This window comes from Chiloscyllium punctatum, chromosome 13 (genome assembly GCF_047496795.1).
Source record: "Chiloscyllium punctatum isolate Juve2018m chromosome 13, sChiPun1.3, whole genome shotgun sequence".
Classification (NCBI taxonomy): Eukaryota; Metazoa; Chordata; class Chondrichthyes; order Orectolobiformes; family Hemiscylliidae; genus Chiloscyllium; species Chiloscyllium punctatum.
Window position 1 is genome coordinate 89,713,476 of NC_092751.1, and position 20,379 is coordinate 89,733,854.

A 20,379-nucleotide genomic window follows, 5' to 3' on the forward strand; every position below is an offset into this window, starting at 1 on the left:
TAATCTTGGGGTTATTTTCTGCATAATCTTTTCAGGATACAAAGAGGATAAATGCAACTTGAAAGTAACAAGGAAGGGTGTAGACTACAGAGTTACTCTTGGTGAAGGAGCCTGATGAATCCTTGTTCAAGTTGGTCACCTCTAACCTCGGCGTGGAATAAAATGGGGAGAAACGTACAACGGAGAAAGTGAGGACTGCAGATCAGAGTCAAAAAGTGTGGCGCTGGATAAGCACAGCAGGTCAGGCAGCATCCGAGGAGCTGGAGAGACAACGTTTCGGACATGAGCCCTAATGAAGTCCTGCTTCTCAGATGCTGCCTGACCTGCTGTGCTTTTCCAGAAATGTGAAATGGGCAGGCAATGTCTCATTGCATCTTCTTCATAATGTGGCACCAAATCAAAACAAGTTCCACAAAATTGTGAGTAGAATTGAAATGTATTCAGCCCCTCTCCCAGTCATGGCCTTTTAGAGTTCAGCTCCAGAAATGGTATTCACTATTCCACAGAAGTACCATGCTCAGGGCGGTTTTATAGAGAAAACCCCAGCGTGGTGACGTGACCGAAGATGGACCGGCATTAAATCTAAAATGTGTCAAGAGAGAATATTTTCACCCCTTATTACTGACGTCAGTCTGATTACATGAGTAATATGACAGAATCTACACAAAGCCCACTCAGGAATGTGGCTACTGTAGTATCTGAGGGTTTCTGTGAACTACTTTGCCCGACTCCACATGAACAGCATCTAACTTCTGCCTGAAACACTCAGCAATAACTGATTTTGTTTTACTGCCTTCATGTTAGACTGTGCGGACACATAACACTGTGGAGACTGGAAAGCTGACACATAAACAGAGAGTTCTGAAACCATTCAACACCATCTGTGGAGACAGAACTGTGTTAACATTTCAGGATGATGACCTTCCAGACTGCATGTTCTCTTTTCTATTAATGGATTTTACTGAATTGGCACCAGCATCCATGTTTACCTATTCTGCTCCTGAGGTTAGATATGGGGTGTTCCTCAAATTACAGCCTCTGGTGACAGACTGGTGCCCAGCAAATGAATTGCAGAAAGAAACAATCAGCACACGCTCCAATCTTTTTTATTTAGAATCCCTACAGTGTGGAAGCAGGCCATTCGGCCACACCAACCCTCCGAACAGCATCTCACCCAGACCCTACCTTATCCTGAATAAGCCTACATTTCCCATGGTTAATCCACCTAGCTGCATATCCCTGAAGACTATGAGTAATTTAGCATGGACAGTCCACTCTAACCTGCACACCATTGAACTATGGGAGGAAACCAGAGCACCCGGAGGAAACCCACGCACACGCGGGGAGAACATGCAAACTCCACACAGACAGTTACCCGAGGCTGGAATCGAACCTGGGACCCTGGCGCTGTGGGGCAGCAGTGCTAACCACAGAGCTACCATGCCACCCCAATCTCTCTCACATCACTGGACATGGGCAAGAAATAAGGAATTCTCACTTCAAGAGGCTAGATTTGTATTTTCAATGAGACTCTTGATCTCGATCCAGAATTCACCCCTTAGTTGCTTTTCCTTCCTTCTGAGAGGCAACTCCCTCTGTGCTTACAGGTGGTGTAACTGGAGTACAACACACATGAATTACAGGAGTAAATTCCTGACCAACCAGCTTCTCCTATCTTTGGGAGTTGGAAGGATAGGACAATTTCGTTTGTCACATGGTTTTCCGAATCTGATCCTTCGTATAGTGGCAGAGATCGCATTTATACATTCAGTGACATCTGCAGAGGTCATGAATGAATCAGAACCTTGTGTCATGAGAAAAGTGTTACTTCCTACTAATAGAAAAGGGGAGGTCTAATCAGCAAGCTCTGTTTCCAGTCATTTCTGAATGAACCGTGCAGGATGAATCAGACCTCTGACTAATAGTGCCTGCCAACCAACATCCTCACTTACCGGTCTGCTTTAACCCAGTGTTTAACTTATTAAAGGATGACATGGGGAGGGGTGAGAATTAAAAGTGGACCATTTTTGGCAAGACAACATAGCAAGAAAGCACCAAAAGGATGTGTTCACGACACAAGATTTACATTACCTTTGTGGCGCTCGGGAGCTAAACAGCAACAGTTTGCCAAAAGCATTTTTTTTGCAGATGGTGCCAGTTTTAAATGCTTTGATACATATTTGGTTTGGTTTCAGTCATTTAGTTGTTTGAAGCTCATTATTGGGATTAGGCTCTTGTGAACTAAATATATAACGTTGGGACTTTTTCTTCCCCGACAATTAAATCCATAATTGAATTTTCTTTCATGTGTACAGAAGAGATTTGATTAAATATTTTATAAGAACAATCATCTTCTTACCTTTCTGTTCAGGTTCATTTTTGAACTTTTGCCCTAGTTTTTCACTTTAACTATAAATTTTGTGACCCTAGTTTACTTGTGCATATTAAATAAAATATATAAAGGGTTAGTGGTAGTCAATACTCCTAAGAACCAATCCTGAGATTGACCACTATCCTTAGCTTACAGTCTCTTCCACATTGTAAGGGTAGAAAGCCTCTTTTGATTATCTTCTAGTTCCAGGTTCTCAATGAAATAACTCCACACAGACCGGTATCCTGTCACAAAGTCACCCTTTATTTACACGTGCTCAGTACATGGGCTCTGACCAGCCAGCTCAGAGCCAATCCCTAGAATGAGTAGACTCTCTGAATCTCCTGTTTATATCTGTCAGCCAGGGCTCCCTGATTGTCCCAGGTTAACAACCCCAACTAAGGATCCCATAGTTAATGGTTCCTATCAGTACACTCAGCAAACCTTAATGTGACCATTAAAAGTTTAAGGATGGTACTCAAACTCTTACGCTACATTTCGGTAATGAGTAAAGTCCTATGATCCAATTGAAACTATCAGTTTTAATTCCATAGTGAAGGTCCTAAATAAGCCATTGTGTGTTTATGGATAATTGATGGAACTATCTGGAAGGACAAACAGGTTGGGAACAACTCCTATAAAAAGGACAACACAGAGATGACCTATTGGGCTTTTTAATGTAATGGTAGAGTTTCATGGGGTAGAGTCAAAGACTCATAGAGATGTACAGCACGGAAACAGAACCTTTGGTACAACTCATCCATGCTAACCAGATATCTTAAATCCTGCCAGCAGTTGGCCCTTAACCCTTCCTATTCATATACCCATCCAGATATTATAATTGTACCAACCTCCAGCAGCTCATACATACATACACCACCCTCTGTGTGAACAAATTGCCCCTTAGGTCCCTTTTAAATCTTTCCACTCTCACCTTAAATATATGCCTTCTAGTTTTGGATTTCCCTATCCTGAGGAAAAGACCTTGGTTATTTACCCTATACGTGCCCCTCATGATTTTATAAACCTCCATAAGGTCACCCCTCAGCCTCCAATGCTCCAGGGAAAACAGCCCCAGCCTATTCCGCCTCTCCATGTAGCTCAGACCTTCCAACCCTGACAACATCCTTGTAAATCTTTTCTGAACCTTTCATGTTTCACAATGGTAAATGTGGAGATGTTTCCATTTTTGGAAGAAGTCAAAACTAGGGGTCATTAGTACAAAGTGGTCATGAACTAATCCATTGACTAATTTAGGAACAACTTTATGCAAAGAACTGTGAGGATGTTGTATGCCCCAGCACATGGTAAAGGTGAATAACATAAATATTTTATTTTGGGAACTGCAGAAAAGTACGCAAAGGAGAAAGGAATTGAAGGATATGCTGTATGTATGGCACAGATTTGTTGGACAGCATGGTCTGTTTTTGTGCAGTGTGCTCACCCTATGTAACTAGGTCTGGAGCTTAACAATTCTAGGTGGTGTTCTCTACTGACTCCATAAGTTAGTATCTGTGACCGAGACATTACACAGCACTGACGGTGTGGATAATCTGTTTCAGAGTACAAGAACAAAATTCTACAGATGCTGGAATATTGAAACAAAGACAAGGAAGCTATATAGGCCAGGGTATAACAATGATTAGATTAGATTCTCTACAGTATGGAAACAGGCCTTTCAGCCCAACAGGTCCACACCGCCCCTCCGAAGAGTAACCCACCCAGACCCATTCCTCAACCCTATATTTACCCCTGACTAATGCACCTAACACTGTCGGCAAATTAGCATGGCCAATTCACCGGACCTGCACATCTTTGGATTGTGGGAGGAAACCGGAGCACCCGTGCGAAAGACAGGCAGACACGGTGGGCGACACAGTGGCTCAGTGGTTAGTCCTGGGTTTGATTCCCACCTGTCTGTGTGGAGTTTGCACATTCTCCCTGTGCCTGCGTGGGTTTCCTCCGGGTGCTCCGGTTTCCTCCTACAGTCCAAAGACGTGCAGGTTAGGTGAATTGGCCATGCTAAATTGCCCACAGTGTTAGAAGCATTAGTCAGAGGGAAATATAGGGTAGGGGAATGGGTTTGGGCGGGTTTATCTTCAGAGGGACAGTGTGGACTTGTCGGGCCTGTTTCCACACTGTAGAGAATCTAATGTAATCCAGACACGGGGAGAAAGTGCAAACTCCACACAGACAGGTGCCAGAGGCTGGGATTGAACCCATGTCCCTGGTGCTGTGAGGCAGCAGTGCTAACCACTGAGCCACCGTGCCACCCCTTTTTTTTCAAAATGATAAATGCAGGAAAAGCTAATTGAAATCCATATTGAGGCTGTGTGTGGGGGAAAGATATATGGTTATTTGTGAAGAACTCTGACCCGAGATACATTTAACTTTACCTCTGAGAAACAATAACACTTTAGTACTTTAGCAGTCATGCTTATTGAGATAGAGTTTCCCTGCATTGTATAACATGGAAAGTCAGGTGGTGCAGTCAAACACTGAGTCTTACTTTCTGTCCATCAAAGTAATGTCTGGTATTGGGGAAGAAATAAACTCTCACTGTATCATTAGTTGTGCTGCTATGCAGCATGCCTGGTCAGTTCAGAGCCAGCCACATGGAGTCAGATGGAGTTGTGGATTATCCCAGGGTATTACCAGGTTTCACTCTGGGTAAGTGAAGTGTCCTCCCACCCAAAGTGAAATCAGCTGCGTTCTTACAACAATTTGGCAGATGGACACACCACCTCTTTTATTTCTGGCTTCCATTTTAATCTCAATTCAAATTCTGGGAACTGCCCCAGTGGGGTTTGAACTTTCTCTTTCCATCTGTAGCATGCTTGCCTCTTGAGTCACAAGATTTTGGATGCATGTCCCAATCCAGAGTACGACAGCCAAGGCTGACATCCCCACTGCAGCAGCGAGGGAGTGCTGCACTGGTGAGGGTGCCATGCTCAAGTAGATGTGAATAGATTCTGTTTGGAGGAAGAGCAGCCATGTTTTACTCTGGGACTGGATATTTTCTTCATTGAAACCCTACAATGTGGAAACAGGCCATTTGGCGCAAGTCCACACCGACCCTCCGAAGAGTAACCCACCCAGACCCATTTCCCTACCTTATTACTTTACATTTTACTGACTGATGCACTTAACCTACACATCCTTGAACATATGAGCAATTTAGCACGGCCAATTCATCCTAACCTGCACATCTTTGGATTGTGGGAAGAAACCAGTGCATCTGGAGGAAGCCCACGCAGACACGGGGAGAATGTGCAAACTCCACACAGACAGTGGCCCAAGGCTTGAATCAAACCTGGGTCCCTGGTGAGCCATCATACTGCCTCCAAAAGGAAGTGAGAATCTGGGAACAAAATGCTACAGAAAATTCTCTCGGAAGAACAATTTTCCTTTGCCTTCATGATCTAACTCATTACTGTGTGGACTTTTTAATGGCTGGGGGGACCTGCTGTGTAAAATGCACAAAATCTCTTCTGAGGTTCTCCATGATGAGGGCTTCCAGGCACCATGTTTGTGGTGTTGGAGCCTTATAAAAACATGTCCCCTTTAAGAGGTCATGACCATTGGGGGAAGACTACTGAGGGGTGACTGTTATTTTGACAGCCAAGTCAAAGTGTTTTAACTCTTTGAATAGCATCAGTAGATGCCGTACCCTGACATAGAAATGCTTTTAATGCAGAGAATCATCACAGAAATCTGTCCGACGCTAGGTTGACTCTTACATTGTGTAATTGTTGTCAAATTTTATAACTGTGCAAAGTGACTCACAGGTATCCCCCGCTATCCAAAAGTAGAGCATTCCTATGAAACCTTTCATAAGCTGAAATAGCGAAGTGAAGAAGCATTAATCTATATGGGAAAAATTTCGCCTTTTCTTGTGAGAGCGAAAATCTTTCTTTCGATCAGTGAAAACAGGTACTAGGTCTTTCGCAAAAGTGAAATGGCGTAAAGCGAACTTTCAAGAAGCAGGGGATAGCTGTAATGCTTTTTTAAAAAGTTTCTTTTAAATTCCTGCTGTCACGGTTTGTACTGTGATTTAAAATTGACGGGTATTTCTGGTCATTGACAATAAAACCCCTGCTCTTTAAAGTTGAAAGCAATCTCACCACCAGCTCCCCTCCCTGTGTGCTCTGCTTTAAGATAGAAATTGAACACCATCTGTTAGTTTCAGGCATGCTACTGTTTTGGCAGATGTGACAATTATGAATGCTTGACTGAGTTTCAAAAGCTTTAATGGTTTCAGCTATAATAACAGATTATCCCTTGGATGAGGCTTCTTAGTTTGTCTGTGTGCTTCCTGTGATTAGTCTTTTTCCCCCTAGTGTTCGCTGTGTTGAAATTCAGTATTCTATGAGATTTTTAGAAGTTTAGCTTCATCAAAAAATTTTAAAGTAGTCCCTAATGCTACTGCCAGTCTCTTGAAAACTGTACCTAGTGGATACAGGTGAATCATTTATGGATGTAGCGTGGGAGATCTATGAGGCATGGAGGAGGATGTTTTAGGGATGTGGGCTGCATTATGAGGGCCTTTAAATCACATTGGGAGCTGGACTGCTGTGTTGAAGGGTCTGAACCCAACCTGCCTCTGTACTCATGTTCCTCACACACTCGATTGTAAGTCGCTAGATTCACCCTATTCCTACATGGGTCGGGTGTGTATTTCAAGAGGCACAGGATGTGTTTTCCTCATAAAAATCCAGGCCCTGATCTCCTGGTCAATAATATCTCAATAAACACTGCACAAACATAATTCCTGGTTAGGATTCTGTAACTGTATCGGGGCCCTTATTAGTTACAAATTGACTGCCTTCTTTCCAACATTAAATAGTGGCTGCACTGCAGAAAGAAAATCCATTGCCTTGAGAGTGCTTTGAGATGTTGTAAAAAGCACCTTAAAATAGTCATAGAGATCAACAGCATGGAAACAGACCCTTCAGTCCAACCTGTCCATGCCAACCAGATATCCCAACCCAATTTATTCCCACCTGCCAGCACCTGGCCCATATCCCTCCAAACCGTTCCTATTCATATACCCTGTGGTGTCAGTTTCTTTCTCTCTCTCTCTCTCTCCTGCAATGATCTCACCAAGTGCTTCCTTTGTCTGTTCTTCTCCCTTTTAAAATTACTGTTGCTTTGACTATTTTTTTCCAAGGTTCCAAAACAATGCAACAGCATATAAAACAGCAATTGCTGCTCCTGGAATTAATAGCAAGCCTTCTTTTTGCCAATGTTGTCTCTTGAAGACACTCAAGGGAATTGTATGAAATTCTGACAGCTCTTGTCCAGGAAGGACAAAGTCAGTGGAAGAGACATTGTTAATTGTCCAATCAGTGACTTCTGAGAACGTAAAACAGAGTTGAATCGGTTATGCAAATTGCAGCACTGCAGAGAAATAGAGTTAATGTCTCTGAAATTATGGTGGTATTTGAATCTGAAGACAGGGTATGTCTCCAGAGGCCTCAGTAGATGTAGAGGCAGGATATCGCTTCCCACAGCTCAATGCGAGCGTACAGATGCAGCTCTGCTGTTGATCTCTCGCAGTCTGAGGCAATTATGTTTCTGCACAAAGTGGATTCTTGATGATGATGGCTGTGGACATATGAGTGTCGTGGGGTGTGAGGTGCCTCTTAGGAAAACCTTTAGACTATGTTGGGGCCTACTGCAGTGATTTGTTGCAGATATTCAGGGACAATAAGCCAGGTCATTACCAGGTCTGGAGGGTCACTCTTATGAGGAGAGGGGGTTCTGGGTTGGGCCTAATTAGAATTTAAAATGGGAAGTGACCTCATTGAAATATATGAGATTCAGAGGTGGCTGGGTAGGGTAGCTATGGAGAGGCTGTTTCCCCCTTCCTGGGAGAAACTAGGACCGGGCAGCATAGTCTCAGGGAACATGCATTTAAGACCGGGATGAGGAGCAATGTCTTCTCTCAGAGGGGAGTGAATTGGTGGAATTCTTTCCCACAGTGGGTTGTCGAGGCTGGGTCATTAAGTGCATCTAAGACTGAGAAAGTGGGATTTTGAATCAGTAAGGGAATCGAGGGTGATGGGGAAAAGTCAGGCAAGTGGAGTTGGGGACGATCAGATCAGCCATGATCTCTCTGAATGGCAGAACAGATCTGATGGGCTGAATGGCCAACTTCTGCCCCCAAGGCTTACAATTGGAAGCAGCTGGTAGGAATCTGGTCTCCTTTTCCAGTGAGTTTCAAACACAAGCCTCAAGTTTTCGGAGCAGTGACAGAGGTTAGGTCTCCCTTTCACTGCCTGAGGGCACCACCTCTTCGAGAGCAATGGTTCCATCATGCACTGCAGCTGTGCACTTCATATTTAATATCGCTTGGTAAGTTTTATAGGTGTCGCTAACCGATTCTGGTTTCACAGACATCCCCAAGTGTGGCTTAACAAATGCATCGAATGTCAACAATCATTCCCCTCCCGCACACTAGTCACCCCAAAGAGCCCAATGGTATTCTGATCATCTAAATTTGGGCTACTGAGCACAAATTAATGCAAGACCAATCCGTGAGCCAGAACACCGCATCAGAATTGACAGGAGGATTGCACATCATTCTAACCCTCCAACCACGCAAACAATGTACATTTAAAACATTCCCAAACACTTCACAGGTGATGAATCAGACAGTAATCCAATGGCAGCACGGAAACAAGTGACAGTCAAAAAAGTAGGATTTAAAGATTTGGAGAGAAGAAAGGTTGAAAGGTTTAGGGGGGACATTCCAGAGGTTTCAGGCCTAATAAAAGGCTTGAAACAATTGAAGCCATCGCACCAAAGATTGGGGTGGGGGGGCATAGAGGTCTCTGAGGTTGATCAGCTGGGGGAGGTTACAGAGGCAGGGAGTGGTGAGGCAGGGGAGGGATTTGAAAATGGGCATGAGAATTTTTTTTAAGTCAAGATATTGCCAGACTGTAGTCAAAATAGGTCAATGGAAGGTGAGTGAATAGAACTCGGTAGAAGCAATGGGTGATCTCAACTGGCCCAGACAGTGACGCCCTCATCCCGTGAATGAATTAAAAACAAAGGTAGGGTATCACACGAGGAGGAAAGGGGTAATATGATAACAGTCACAAGCAGATTTACCTAGGCACGAGTTCTCCTCAAATATCCTCTCATATTTAAAATGGCATTGTATTTCTAATCCATGGGACTCTATGTAGCAGGGATAATAAATCAAAAGAAGTCTTCAGTCACGCAAAATCAGCTTTTGACCACGCAGGCTGCCTCAGTAATGAAAAACGTGGCTTATTCTGAAACAGCGGCCAGGAAAATACAGAAGTGGACAACTTTGGGGATAGATTTATGAGGAAGGAGCCAGGAATGAGCATTTCAGTCTTGTCAATATTTAATTGGGAGGACATTTTACTGGGTGCTGGCCATGCACTGAGGAGGGGGGGGGTCATGGTGAGAGGGAGCTGAATGAGGACATAACCTTCCATGCTGGAACTTTTCAACTTTGAAAGCACGCACGTCATTTCCTTGAACCAGACAGAGAAAGAAAATTCTTCTGCTTTCTGATAGATTTTTCAGAGCAGAAAGGGAGAACTGTAGCAAATGCCATGTAACCATCCAGGAATAATACGCAAACATCCACAGATTGTGAAGCCTGCCAGAGGAAAGGCCAATTCCTGCCCTCAAACAGTTCAATACAAGCTTCACAATGCCACTGACATTGGCATCAATGTAGCATTTCTTTTTCCAAACGGCGATTCGCCATCTAATAACGGCAAACAAAATTTAAAAGGGCACCTTCAAAAGCAAGGGCTTACCTCCATTCAGTCCTATTCTCTTTTTTATGTATTTGCCAGAGAAGAAAGGCATTTTTTCCAGATGTCTGCAGCACAGCAGATGCTCGCTCTCTCTCTCTCTCTCTCTATTTCCTGCTGAAGTGAAGTAGTATGGCTCTGAGATGGAATGAGCAGTCCAGAGGAAGGGCTACTCTCTCGACTTGTTGGAGGTGATGCCAGATAAAGAAAGGAGCACTTCTCAGTGGGGTGTGAGGCAGAGCAGTTTGCGAGCTGGCTGTCTGCTCAGCTGCAGCTCCTGCTCCTTTTCAAAGCGAGGGACTCCACGGGGAAAACGTCCCGACGGTTCCTGTGCAGGGACTGAAGACTGCGAGCACACACAGCACTTCTCTGATTACTCACCGTCTGTGCTATCGGGCAATGTGTGGGTCACATACCAGACATCAGACCCCACCAGTCACAAGCTCCCACACTCATTCCCCCCCCCCCCCCCCAACCCCGCACCACATTCATCTTCAGCCAGACACACACACAAAAAAAAATTAATATGCGGTTTCCTATTGCAAAGAAAAACCATTCAAAAATCAACGAGGCTTGTGGAAGGAAAGGGTGAGGAATCGCAGACAGTGGACTTGACTTTAACTCATTCAAAACCAATCGGCTCCCACAGGAAAATTAGGCCTACTGCTTTTGCTATTTGTGATTTATTATTCCTACTACATACAGTCCTGTGGATTAGAAATACAATGGTATTTTAAATGTGAGGGGATATTTGAGGAGAACTCATGCCTCGACAAATCTGCTTGTGACTGTTATCGTATTACCCCTCTCCTCCTTGTGTGATACCCGACCTTTGTTTTTAATTCATTCATGGGATGAGGGGAATCACTGAATAGGCCAGGATCTATTGCCCGTCCCTAGTTGCCCAGTGGGTGGTTAAGAGTCAACGACATCACTGTGGGTCTGGAGTCACATGTTGGCCAGACCAGACAAGGATGGTTGTTTCCTTTGAACCAATCAGGATTTTGCCATTGACCATTGGCAATCGTTTCATGGTCATCATTAGACGCTTAATTCCAGATTTTTATTGAACTCAAAATACCACCAGCTCCTGTGGTGGGATTTAAACCCAGGGTCCCCAGAATATTATCTGGGTCACTGGGAAAACAGCCCAACAATAACATCACTGAGGCCATCATCTCCCCTGACGCACACTAAAGGAATTTGGAAACATAATCAAATACTGAACAGCTCAGAGCTGGCCCAAGTAAATAGAGTCATAGAGTAATACAGCATGGAAACAGGCCCTTCGGCCCAAACTGGTCCATGCTGACCATGGTGCCCACTCAGCTAGTCCCAATTGCCTTTGGTCCATATCCCTCTGAACCTTTTCAATCCATGTAGCTATCCAAATGTTTTATAAATGCTGCCATTGTATCTGCCTCAACCATTTTCTCAGGCAGGCCATTCCATGTATCTGTGTGAAGAAATTGCCCCTCAGGTCATTCCTAAATCTTTCTCCTCTCACCTTAAACTTATCCCCTCTCATTTTCAATTCCCTATCCCTGAGAAATCGACTATATGCATTCATCCTATCCATGCCCCTCATGATTTTATACACCTCAACAAGGTCAGCCCTCATTCTCTTACGTTCCAAGGATTAAAGTCTTATCCTGGACATGAATAGCCAGGACATGAAAGATGCAGATCTTCCAAGAGTAAAAAAAATGTCTGCTCCTTTCAGCATCACGTCATAACATGTTCAATCTGATGTGAGTTACATTTTCCCAGCAATTAGAAAAAGTTATATTCTTACAGGTCACCCCAATCTTTAGGAGGGTTTGTAAAAAATTACTTCCCCACCCTCCATTGATGGGAGTGGTCTCTGGGATCCCTTGATGATCCCAAACGTAAATGGTGGATCTGCTACTTGCATCACTGCAGCTTCGCTAAAAAGCATTTTTTTGGCTCGTAAGTCTGAAAAGGCTTTTCATGTCACTTATGGCTAAGTGACAGAAGGAGGAACTAGTTTATATTTGAGAACTATTTCGACGAGCACCTGAAATGCTACAGCATACAAAACGATAGGTCAAGTGCTCGGAAATGTGAGTAGGACAGATTGATGTTTGATGCCCAGCAAGGATACAGTGGGCCGAATGGCCTTTTTCCTTGCTGTACCAACTCTATTAGTCTGTGTACTAAAAGTACATCTTCCTTAATTCCTAAGAACTAGGAGCAGGAGTAGGCCAATCAGCCCTTGAGCCTGCTCTGCCAATTAATACAATCATGGCTAATCTCATCTCAGCCTCAACCCCATTTTCCTGCCTACTCTCCATAATACTTCAATCCATTACTAATCAAAAATTTGTCTCTCTCCTCCCCAGACTTACTCAGTGTCCCAACATTCTGAGATAGTGCTTTCCACAGATTCGTATGGAATGAGCTGCCAGAGGAAGTAGTGATGACTGGTATAATTACTACATTTAAAAGGCATCTGGATGGGTACATAAATAGGAAGGGCTTAGACAGATATGGGAAATACTGGCAAATGGAATACTGGCAGATGAATTTAGGATATCTGGTCGTCATGGACGAGTTGGATCGAAGGCTCAGTTTCCGCGACTCTGTGGTCCCTCGAGAGAAGCAATTTCTCCTCACCTTGGTTTCAAATCCTAAAACGATAACCTCTTGTTCTAGACCATCTGACATGAGGAAACATCCCTCAATGCTTTTGCCCAAAACATTGATTTCCCTGCTCTTTGGTTGCTGCCTGACCTGCTGTGCTTTTCCAGCACCACACTCTTGACTCTAATCTCCAGCATCTGCAGTATTCACTTTCACCTAACATCCCTTCTATGTCTACTTTGACAACTCCCTTTAGCATCTTGTATATCTGAATTAAATCTCCTCTCATTCTTCAAACTCCAGAGAGTTTCTAAACATATTGTTCTAAACAGCCTAGACTGCTCAATCTCTCTTGATAAGACAGACCCCTCATCTCTGGAATCAATCTCATGAAGCTCCACTGAAATGGCTCAGATACACTGAATCGCTCCTCATTCCTATAATAGCATTTCTGCCTGATGTAATGGTTGGGGCAGAGACCCTTATTACACTTGGAAAGAACATGGATGTGCACTTAAATTGCCGTAACCCACAGAGCAATGAAACAGTTGTTGAGGTGGTATTAGATAGTACTTCCTGTTTCTCTTTGAGGAAGTCTTCCACTTGGTTCTCGGACCAAATGATATCATGGGAACAAGTGGAAATAAGGGAAATCCTTCCTGAGTCATGGTAAACTGTGAGAACAGTTTACAGTGATTCACTTTCTGTCTTCTCTACTCATCTCTTTGTTAACAGAGGCAGTGGAATTTGTAACTGGGGGACTGTAAAGTGTATGAATAATGCCATAAACACCATGACACTGCTAAGACAACCAGACGTGGTCAGAAACAGTCAACGGGGTTTGGAAATTCTAAGAAGTGAGCACAGAAACTCGAGCAAACAGCCTTTTGTTTCAAAGCAAAATACTGCCAATCCTGGAAAACTGAAAGAGAGAGAATGCTGGAGAAACTGAAAGGTGGGGTCATACCAGACTCAAAACGTTAACTCAGTTTCTCTCTTCACAGATGCTGCCAGATCTGCTGAGATTTGCCAGCCTTTTGTTTCCGTAGCCACTGCCGTGCCTGGATGTACAACGTTAAACCATCCACATGGTGTGGGCAGGTTTACACATTCCCTTGTGGTAGTCTCCCTCTCTCTGAGCCAGAACGCCTGGGTGCAAGTTCCACCTGCTCCAGAGATGTGTCATAACACATCTGGACAGGTTGACTAAAAATGTCTACAAATGCCCTTTAAAGATATCCTTTTCATTTATATTGTGCGGGGGCTGCAATATTATGTCACGGACACTGTTGGTCAAGTTTCACTGTTCCAGTTGTAATCCATTGATCTATAAGCAGCTTTCGAGTTTCCACTTCTGCTCCAGCTCCTGTGACGTTTGCTATTTTGTGGAAAGGGGGATTTCTGCAATAGTGCAGTAATTTGAGTTGCAGAATATTTCTAACTTCCCCACTTCTCCTTCATTTTAATATCAAATGACAGGGTATTTGAGAAATGTCACCTAAATAGTTAAAGACTTGTCAACAGAAGATGCTTTAGATTGTGATAGCAAGTCAGTTGCTCATCCAGAACTTGAAATAAAGAACCTCCCTGTCAAAGACTTTCATCTTGCATTCATTTAGGGAAAGGGCAAGAATATCAAATTTCAAAGAGTACAACAATTTATACTGCATAAGTAAAGAGTTTTGATTGGTTAAGGCATTACAACCAGAGTTAAATTGCCTTTTTTGAATTTAAACAAAAGCATGTGCATTGACCTGTTCCTGGTACATTCTCCATGACAACACCTCTACCAATCAGGGTCCACATTCCAACCAATAGCACCCCTTTTCTCATGCAATATAAATTGTTGTTTCCTTTGAACTTTGGTATTCTTGCATCTGTCCTGATATATGCAGGAGGAAATGCTTCAAGAGCATGCCTGTCTTTTCAGATACATAAAACGATCCTTTCTAGTCAAATGCTTGTTGTATCAATATGTTATTAACAGGGCTCTCTTTTAAAACAGGACATTGACAGTCTGTCTCCAACAGAAGACAAAGATCCAGGAGGGTCCATGGCCAAAGAAAATGCTGTTAATGCTATAAACCACAAACGATGGCCTCTTCATGTTTCTCGGACTGTAACGGTAATATTAGAACATCAAAGGTGTTTAGAGTTGATGGAGTATAAATATCAGGAGCAGCTTCTGACAGGCGGAGACTGAAAATCACAAGAGTACACACTAATGAACATTTGTTAACAGCTATTAGCCCTTTATGCTACAGACTGTATTAAGTCTTCTACTTACAGATAATCTATAACCAGTGTTGAGTGGCTATCTTGTGTTACTCATTAGTAAAATAGCATTCTGTTACACAACAAAGAATTTTGTGCTTGAAATTGTATTTTTACTTCGGCTTGTTTCATTCAGGCATCACTGGCTGGGCTGGTATTTTTTGCTCATCCCCAATGCCCTTGAGAAGGAGGTACATGAGTTGCCTTCTTGAACACTGCAGTCTCCACAGCTGGGTTTATCCACAGTGCTCCGGGAGTTTTGACCCAGCAACAGCAAAGGCACAGCGATAGAGTTCCACAGTGGCACGGTGGCACGGTGTGTGGTGATGGTGTTCCCATACATCTATTGCCTTTGCCCTTCGAGAAGTCTTGGGTTTGGAATTACTGCAGTGTATCTTGTAAACAGTACAAGTGGCAGCCGCTGTGCATCAGTTGGGAGGGGGTGAATGTTGAAGGTGAGGGATGGTGTGTCAAAAAAAAAGGCTGCTTTATTTTGGATAGGATCAAACTTGAGAGTTATCGAGTCATACAGTCACAGAGATGTATAGCACAGAAACAGACCCTTCAGTCCAACTTACCCATGCTGATCAGATATTCCAATCTAATCTAGTCCTATTTGTCAGCATTTGACCCATATCCCTCTGAACTCTTCCTTTTCTTGGACCCATCCAGATGCCTTTTAAATGGTGCAATTGTACCAGCCTCCACTACTTCCTCTGGCAGCTCATTCTATACAAGCACCACCTTGTGTGTGAAAAAGATGCCCCTTAGGACCCTTTTAAATCTTTCCCCTCTCACCCTAAACCTATGACCTTGAGTTTTGGACTCCCCACCCCAGATGGGAAGACCATAATCTATTTACCCTATCCATGCCCTTCATGATTCTATAAACCTCTATGAGGTCACCCCTCAGCCTCCAATGCTCCAGGGAAAGTAGCCCCAGCCTATTCAGCCTATCCCTGTAGCTCAAACTCTCCAAACCTGGCAACATCCTTGTAAACCTTTTCCGAACCCTTTCAAGTTTCACGACATCCTGGATATAGAACGTGGGAAATAAATAGCAACATCTTGAAAAATGTCCATATTAAAGAGGAGGACATGCTGGATGTCTTGAAATGCACAAAGATGGATAAATTCCTGGAATCTGATCAGGTGTACCCTTGAACTCTGTGGGAAGCTAGGAAAGTGATTGCTGGGCCCCTTGCCGAGATATTTGTATCATCAATAGCCACAGGTGAGGTGCTGGAAGACTGAAGGTTGGCCAACGTGGTGCCACTGTTTAAGCAAGGTGGTAAGGAAAAGCCAGGGAACTATAGACCGGTGAGCCTGACATTGGTGATGGGCAAGTTGTTGGAGGAAATCCTGAGACACAGGATGTACATATATTTGGAAAGACAAGGACTGATTAGGGATAGTCAACATGGCTTTGTGTGTGGGAAACTGTGTCTCCCAAACTTTTGACTGAGTTTTTTGAGGAAGTAACGAAGAGGATTGATGAGGGCAGAACGGTGGACTGATCTATATGGACTTCAGTAAGGACAGTGTTGTTGGAACTGCACCCATCCAAGCAAGAGGGCAGTATTCCATCACACTCCTGACTTGCGTCTCGTAGATGGTGGACAGGCTTTGGAGAGTCAGGAGGTGAGTTACTCGCTGCAGCATTCCCAGCCTTTAACGTGGTGGTCGACAAAAGAGTGAGCCTGAGGTGAACCAGGGTTCAATTAATGTTCGCTGATTATTAAGTGAAGCTTTGGAGTTCATAAAGCAAGATGTTTAATTATTTATTAAACTCAATTACAATGGTAAATCCTACTGCATTGATCCTTGGACTAGTAAATTCATTAAAGTTTGAGCAAAGGGAAAATAACTATCACACGACAGGATCTTTGAGACTGATCTCACATCCCAAAGCCAAACTATGTAGCTTCTATTTCCATTTGTAAGCAACTGTCTACTTGGAACTGCATTTCTTTACTTGCTGCACATGTTAGGTTGGTGTTCTTTCAGAACGTTAAAGGTGCCTACTGGAAAAATCAAGCAAGATCCCACAGACAGCAATACGATAATTACCAACCACAGCTGAGAAGAAAGACTGAAATCCTTCCTGCCTGTCCGTTTCGGTCCCTCCAGATTAAGTTTCTCCATTCTATATAAACACACAGCAGGCCACACACTAAGATCTCAGCTGTAATCATGAACTTCCCAGTCATTGCTGGATACTGTGACCAGACTCAAACTCTATGGGGATTGCCGTTAAATTTCTTTTATCTTCAGAAGGGGTGCGAGTGCCTGCAACTGATCCTAATCAGTTCAACTTAAGGCGCGGAGGAGGAAGGTGGTTGCAATTTAAATGATCAGGGAAGCTGTGTGAAGCCTCGGAATGCAAAAAAGCCATGATTAAGACTACGGACCGTTCCATTCTGCTGCTACCAAGAATTCCTCACAAACAGCTTCTCCTCTATCTTTAGGGAAATCTATTCACAATATCTTGTACTGTCTTCAAGGTCAGCTGAGGAAACAAATAGCTCAGTTATTCTGTGCCTCAACATCCATACTTGACAAAGTAATCTCCTTTAGGAGCTCCCATTATTCCAGTGTGACTCAATTTATAATTGCCTCCAAGTCACTAGTATGATTTTAATCATTTAGGAGAATCTATTTGCTCTCTAAGAATGGAAAGTATCAAGATCTGACACAGATATCTTTCAGCTATGCAAAAACAGTCCAAATGAAGGCTGTTAGAAGGAACAACAATTCCAATTGCATCTTATTTATCTTTGAAATCAATGTGAAAACAATTTAATTAAGGTGTTAACGAAACAATTAGCTATGCAATGTGGTAGAACTCCACTTGATATACTTATGCACGGTGACATTGGCTGTAAATTTTGGGGCTGAGAGAGAGAGGGGGTCGATAATTTTCAAGTAATTTCAATCAAATTATTTGTTGATGTGCAATTTACTTTGCACTGTTCCTTTGTTGGTGTTCACAGATGTCCTTTTGTTGAAAATAAACAGACTGAGTACCTGAAAGGTATTTGTTATGAATTCTTGGGGTGTGGGTGTCACTGGTAAGTGTGGAATGCAGTGTATACCACCCTTCATTAGTGGCACTGGATTGTTGGTGGTGATCTGCCATCTTAAATGGCTTGGCACAACTGAGTGGATTGCTAGGTCACAACAATGTGCAGGTAAAAGGTCATCCATATTGGTATGGATGAAGGGATGAGTAATGAAGGAATCAGTTAGATGTTTGTGACAATCCAATCCTTTCATGGTAATTGCTTTCAATTTTTGTTTTACAGCTGGCTAGAAGAGTCAAATGGCCTACTCCCGTTTCTAATCAGAACATTCAACTAACATTCATAAACCACTACAGCACGCAAAAATGAGGTGATATTAATTTTAGCTCAGGCTAAAGGGGCCAAATGGCCTCCTGCTGTATCATTGTATGAATGCCAAGCATTGCAGTGGAAATTGATGGCCTTTACAATATTTTGTAAAATTGCAGGGCAAATGCTTGAGAGCAAACTTATGAACATGACTGTGATCTTAATGTTCACAGCTCAGAAGGGTGAGGTAATGGCCTAGTGGTATTATCACAGGACTGTTAATCCAGACAGCCAGGTAATGCTGCGGGGACTTGGGTTCAAATCCTGTAATGGCAAATGTTGGAGTTGGAATTTAATGAGAATCTGGAATTAAGAGTCTAATGGTGACCATGAATCCATTGTCAACTGTTGGAGAAAACCCATCTCGTTCATTCATGCCCTTACCAGGTCTGGCCTACATGTGACTCCAGACCCACAGCAATGTGGTTGCCTCTTAACTACCCTCTGGGTAAAGTTAAAAATCACACAATACCAGGTTACAGTCCAACAGGTTTATTTGAAAGTACAAGCTTTTGGACCGCTGCTCCTTGGTCAAGTAGCCAATGAGACAGGTACATAGGACACAGAATTTACAAGTAAATTGTACTTTCAAATAGACCTGTTGGAATATAACTTGGTGTTGTGTGATTTTTAAACTTTGTACACCCCAGTCCAACATCGGCTCCTCCAAATCAATGTTTCATCCTCACTAACACTCAATACTGAAGCCCCCCAGGGTGTGTACTCAGCCCGCTAATGTATTCACTGTATACCCACGACTGCCAAATACCAGACTAATGCCATTTACAAGTTTGCTGATGGCACCCCTATAATCTCAGATGGTGATGAAACAGACTACAGACAGGAGGTGGAAGACTGGAAAAATGGTGCCCTGAGAACAACCTAGCTCTCAATGCCGGCAAAAACAAGGAATTCATTATTGACTTTTGGCAGGATGTTACTCATGTCCCACCCCCACATTAACAGCACAATGGTGGAACGAGTGGAGAGTGTCAAGCTCCTGGGAGTGGTCATCCACAACAAGCTTTCTTGGACACTTCATGTGGATGCACTGGTTACAAAGGCCCAACAACTTCTCTTCTTCCTCAGGCAGCTGAGGAAATTTGGCATGATGGTGAATATCCTTGTCAACATTTATAGGTGCGCCATCGAGAGCATTCCGTCTGGCTGTATCACTGTGGTATGGCAACTGTACCATTCAAGATCAGAGACGATTACAGAGAGTGGTGAACCCAGTCCGGACAATCAAAGGCCAACCTCCCATCAATAGAATCCATCTACCAGGCCCACTGTCAAGGAAAGGCCGCCAACATTCTTAAAGATCCATCCCACCCTGGCAATGTTTTTCGACAACCCCTACCATCGGGGAGAAGGTACAGAAGCCTGAACACATGCAGCAGCTGGTTTCAAAACAGTTTCTACCCTACTGTTGTTAGAATACTGAATGGACTCACAAACTCTTAATGTTCACCTGTACCTGTGCTTTTCTTTTTGCCGCTGTTTACCTGTTATTTGCCATCTATGCTACTTAACTCTGTGATCTGCCTGTATTGCTCACAAGACAAAGCTTTTCACTGGGCCTCGGTGCACGTGACAATAAATTCAATTCAATTCAATTCAAACCTCTAGACAATTAGGAATGGGCCACAAATGCTGGTCTAGCCAGAGACAATCTCATCCTATAAATATATTTAAAGAAAGAATCAAATGCCCTCACTCAGGACTAGGTTTGCCACTTGCATTTTGGCTAAATTTTATTCATCACTAGCCAAGTTTGGTTTGTGAATGCAGATCACAAGATAAAGGTTTACCCTGGACCTTCCATGTGTCATTTGTATCACAAAGCCTTGTCTACTCATGATTCAGGGGATGGTAGTGTTTTCTATGCATGTACTGATGACCTAAAGTCCAAATGACAAGTGGTTGCAGTGCAATGATT

The 20,379-nt window shown here is 43.3% G+C and overlaps 1 protein-coding gene across 6 annotated transcripts in view; it reads right to left on the reverse strand.

The window, feature by feature from the left end:
• arhgap22a (Rho GTPase activating protein 22a) overlaps positions 1-20,379 on the reverse strand; it is a 309,850-nt gene that overhangs the window by 77,323 nt on the left and 212,148 nt on the right. Inside the window, exon 1 of one of the 6 annotated variants that reach the window (XM_072583187.1) lies at positions 10,174-10,489. The exons of 4 other annotated variants lie outside the window; for them this stretch is intronic. In XM_072583187.1, the coding sequence (XP_072439288.1) occupies positions 10,174-10,225 (52 nt within the window). In that variant the 5' untranslated portion in view covers positions 10,226-10,489. Of the gene's footprint in view, positions 1-10,173; positions 10,490-20,379 lie in introns of those variants that run through there. One more of the 6 variants, XM_072583184.1, reaches the window with a different exon arrangement.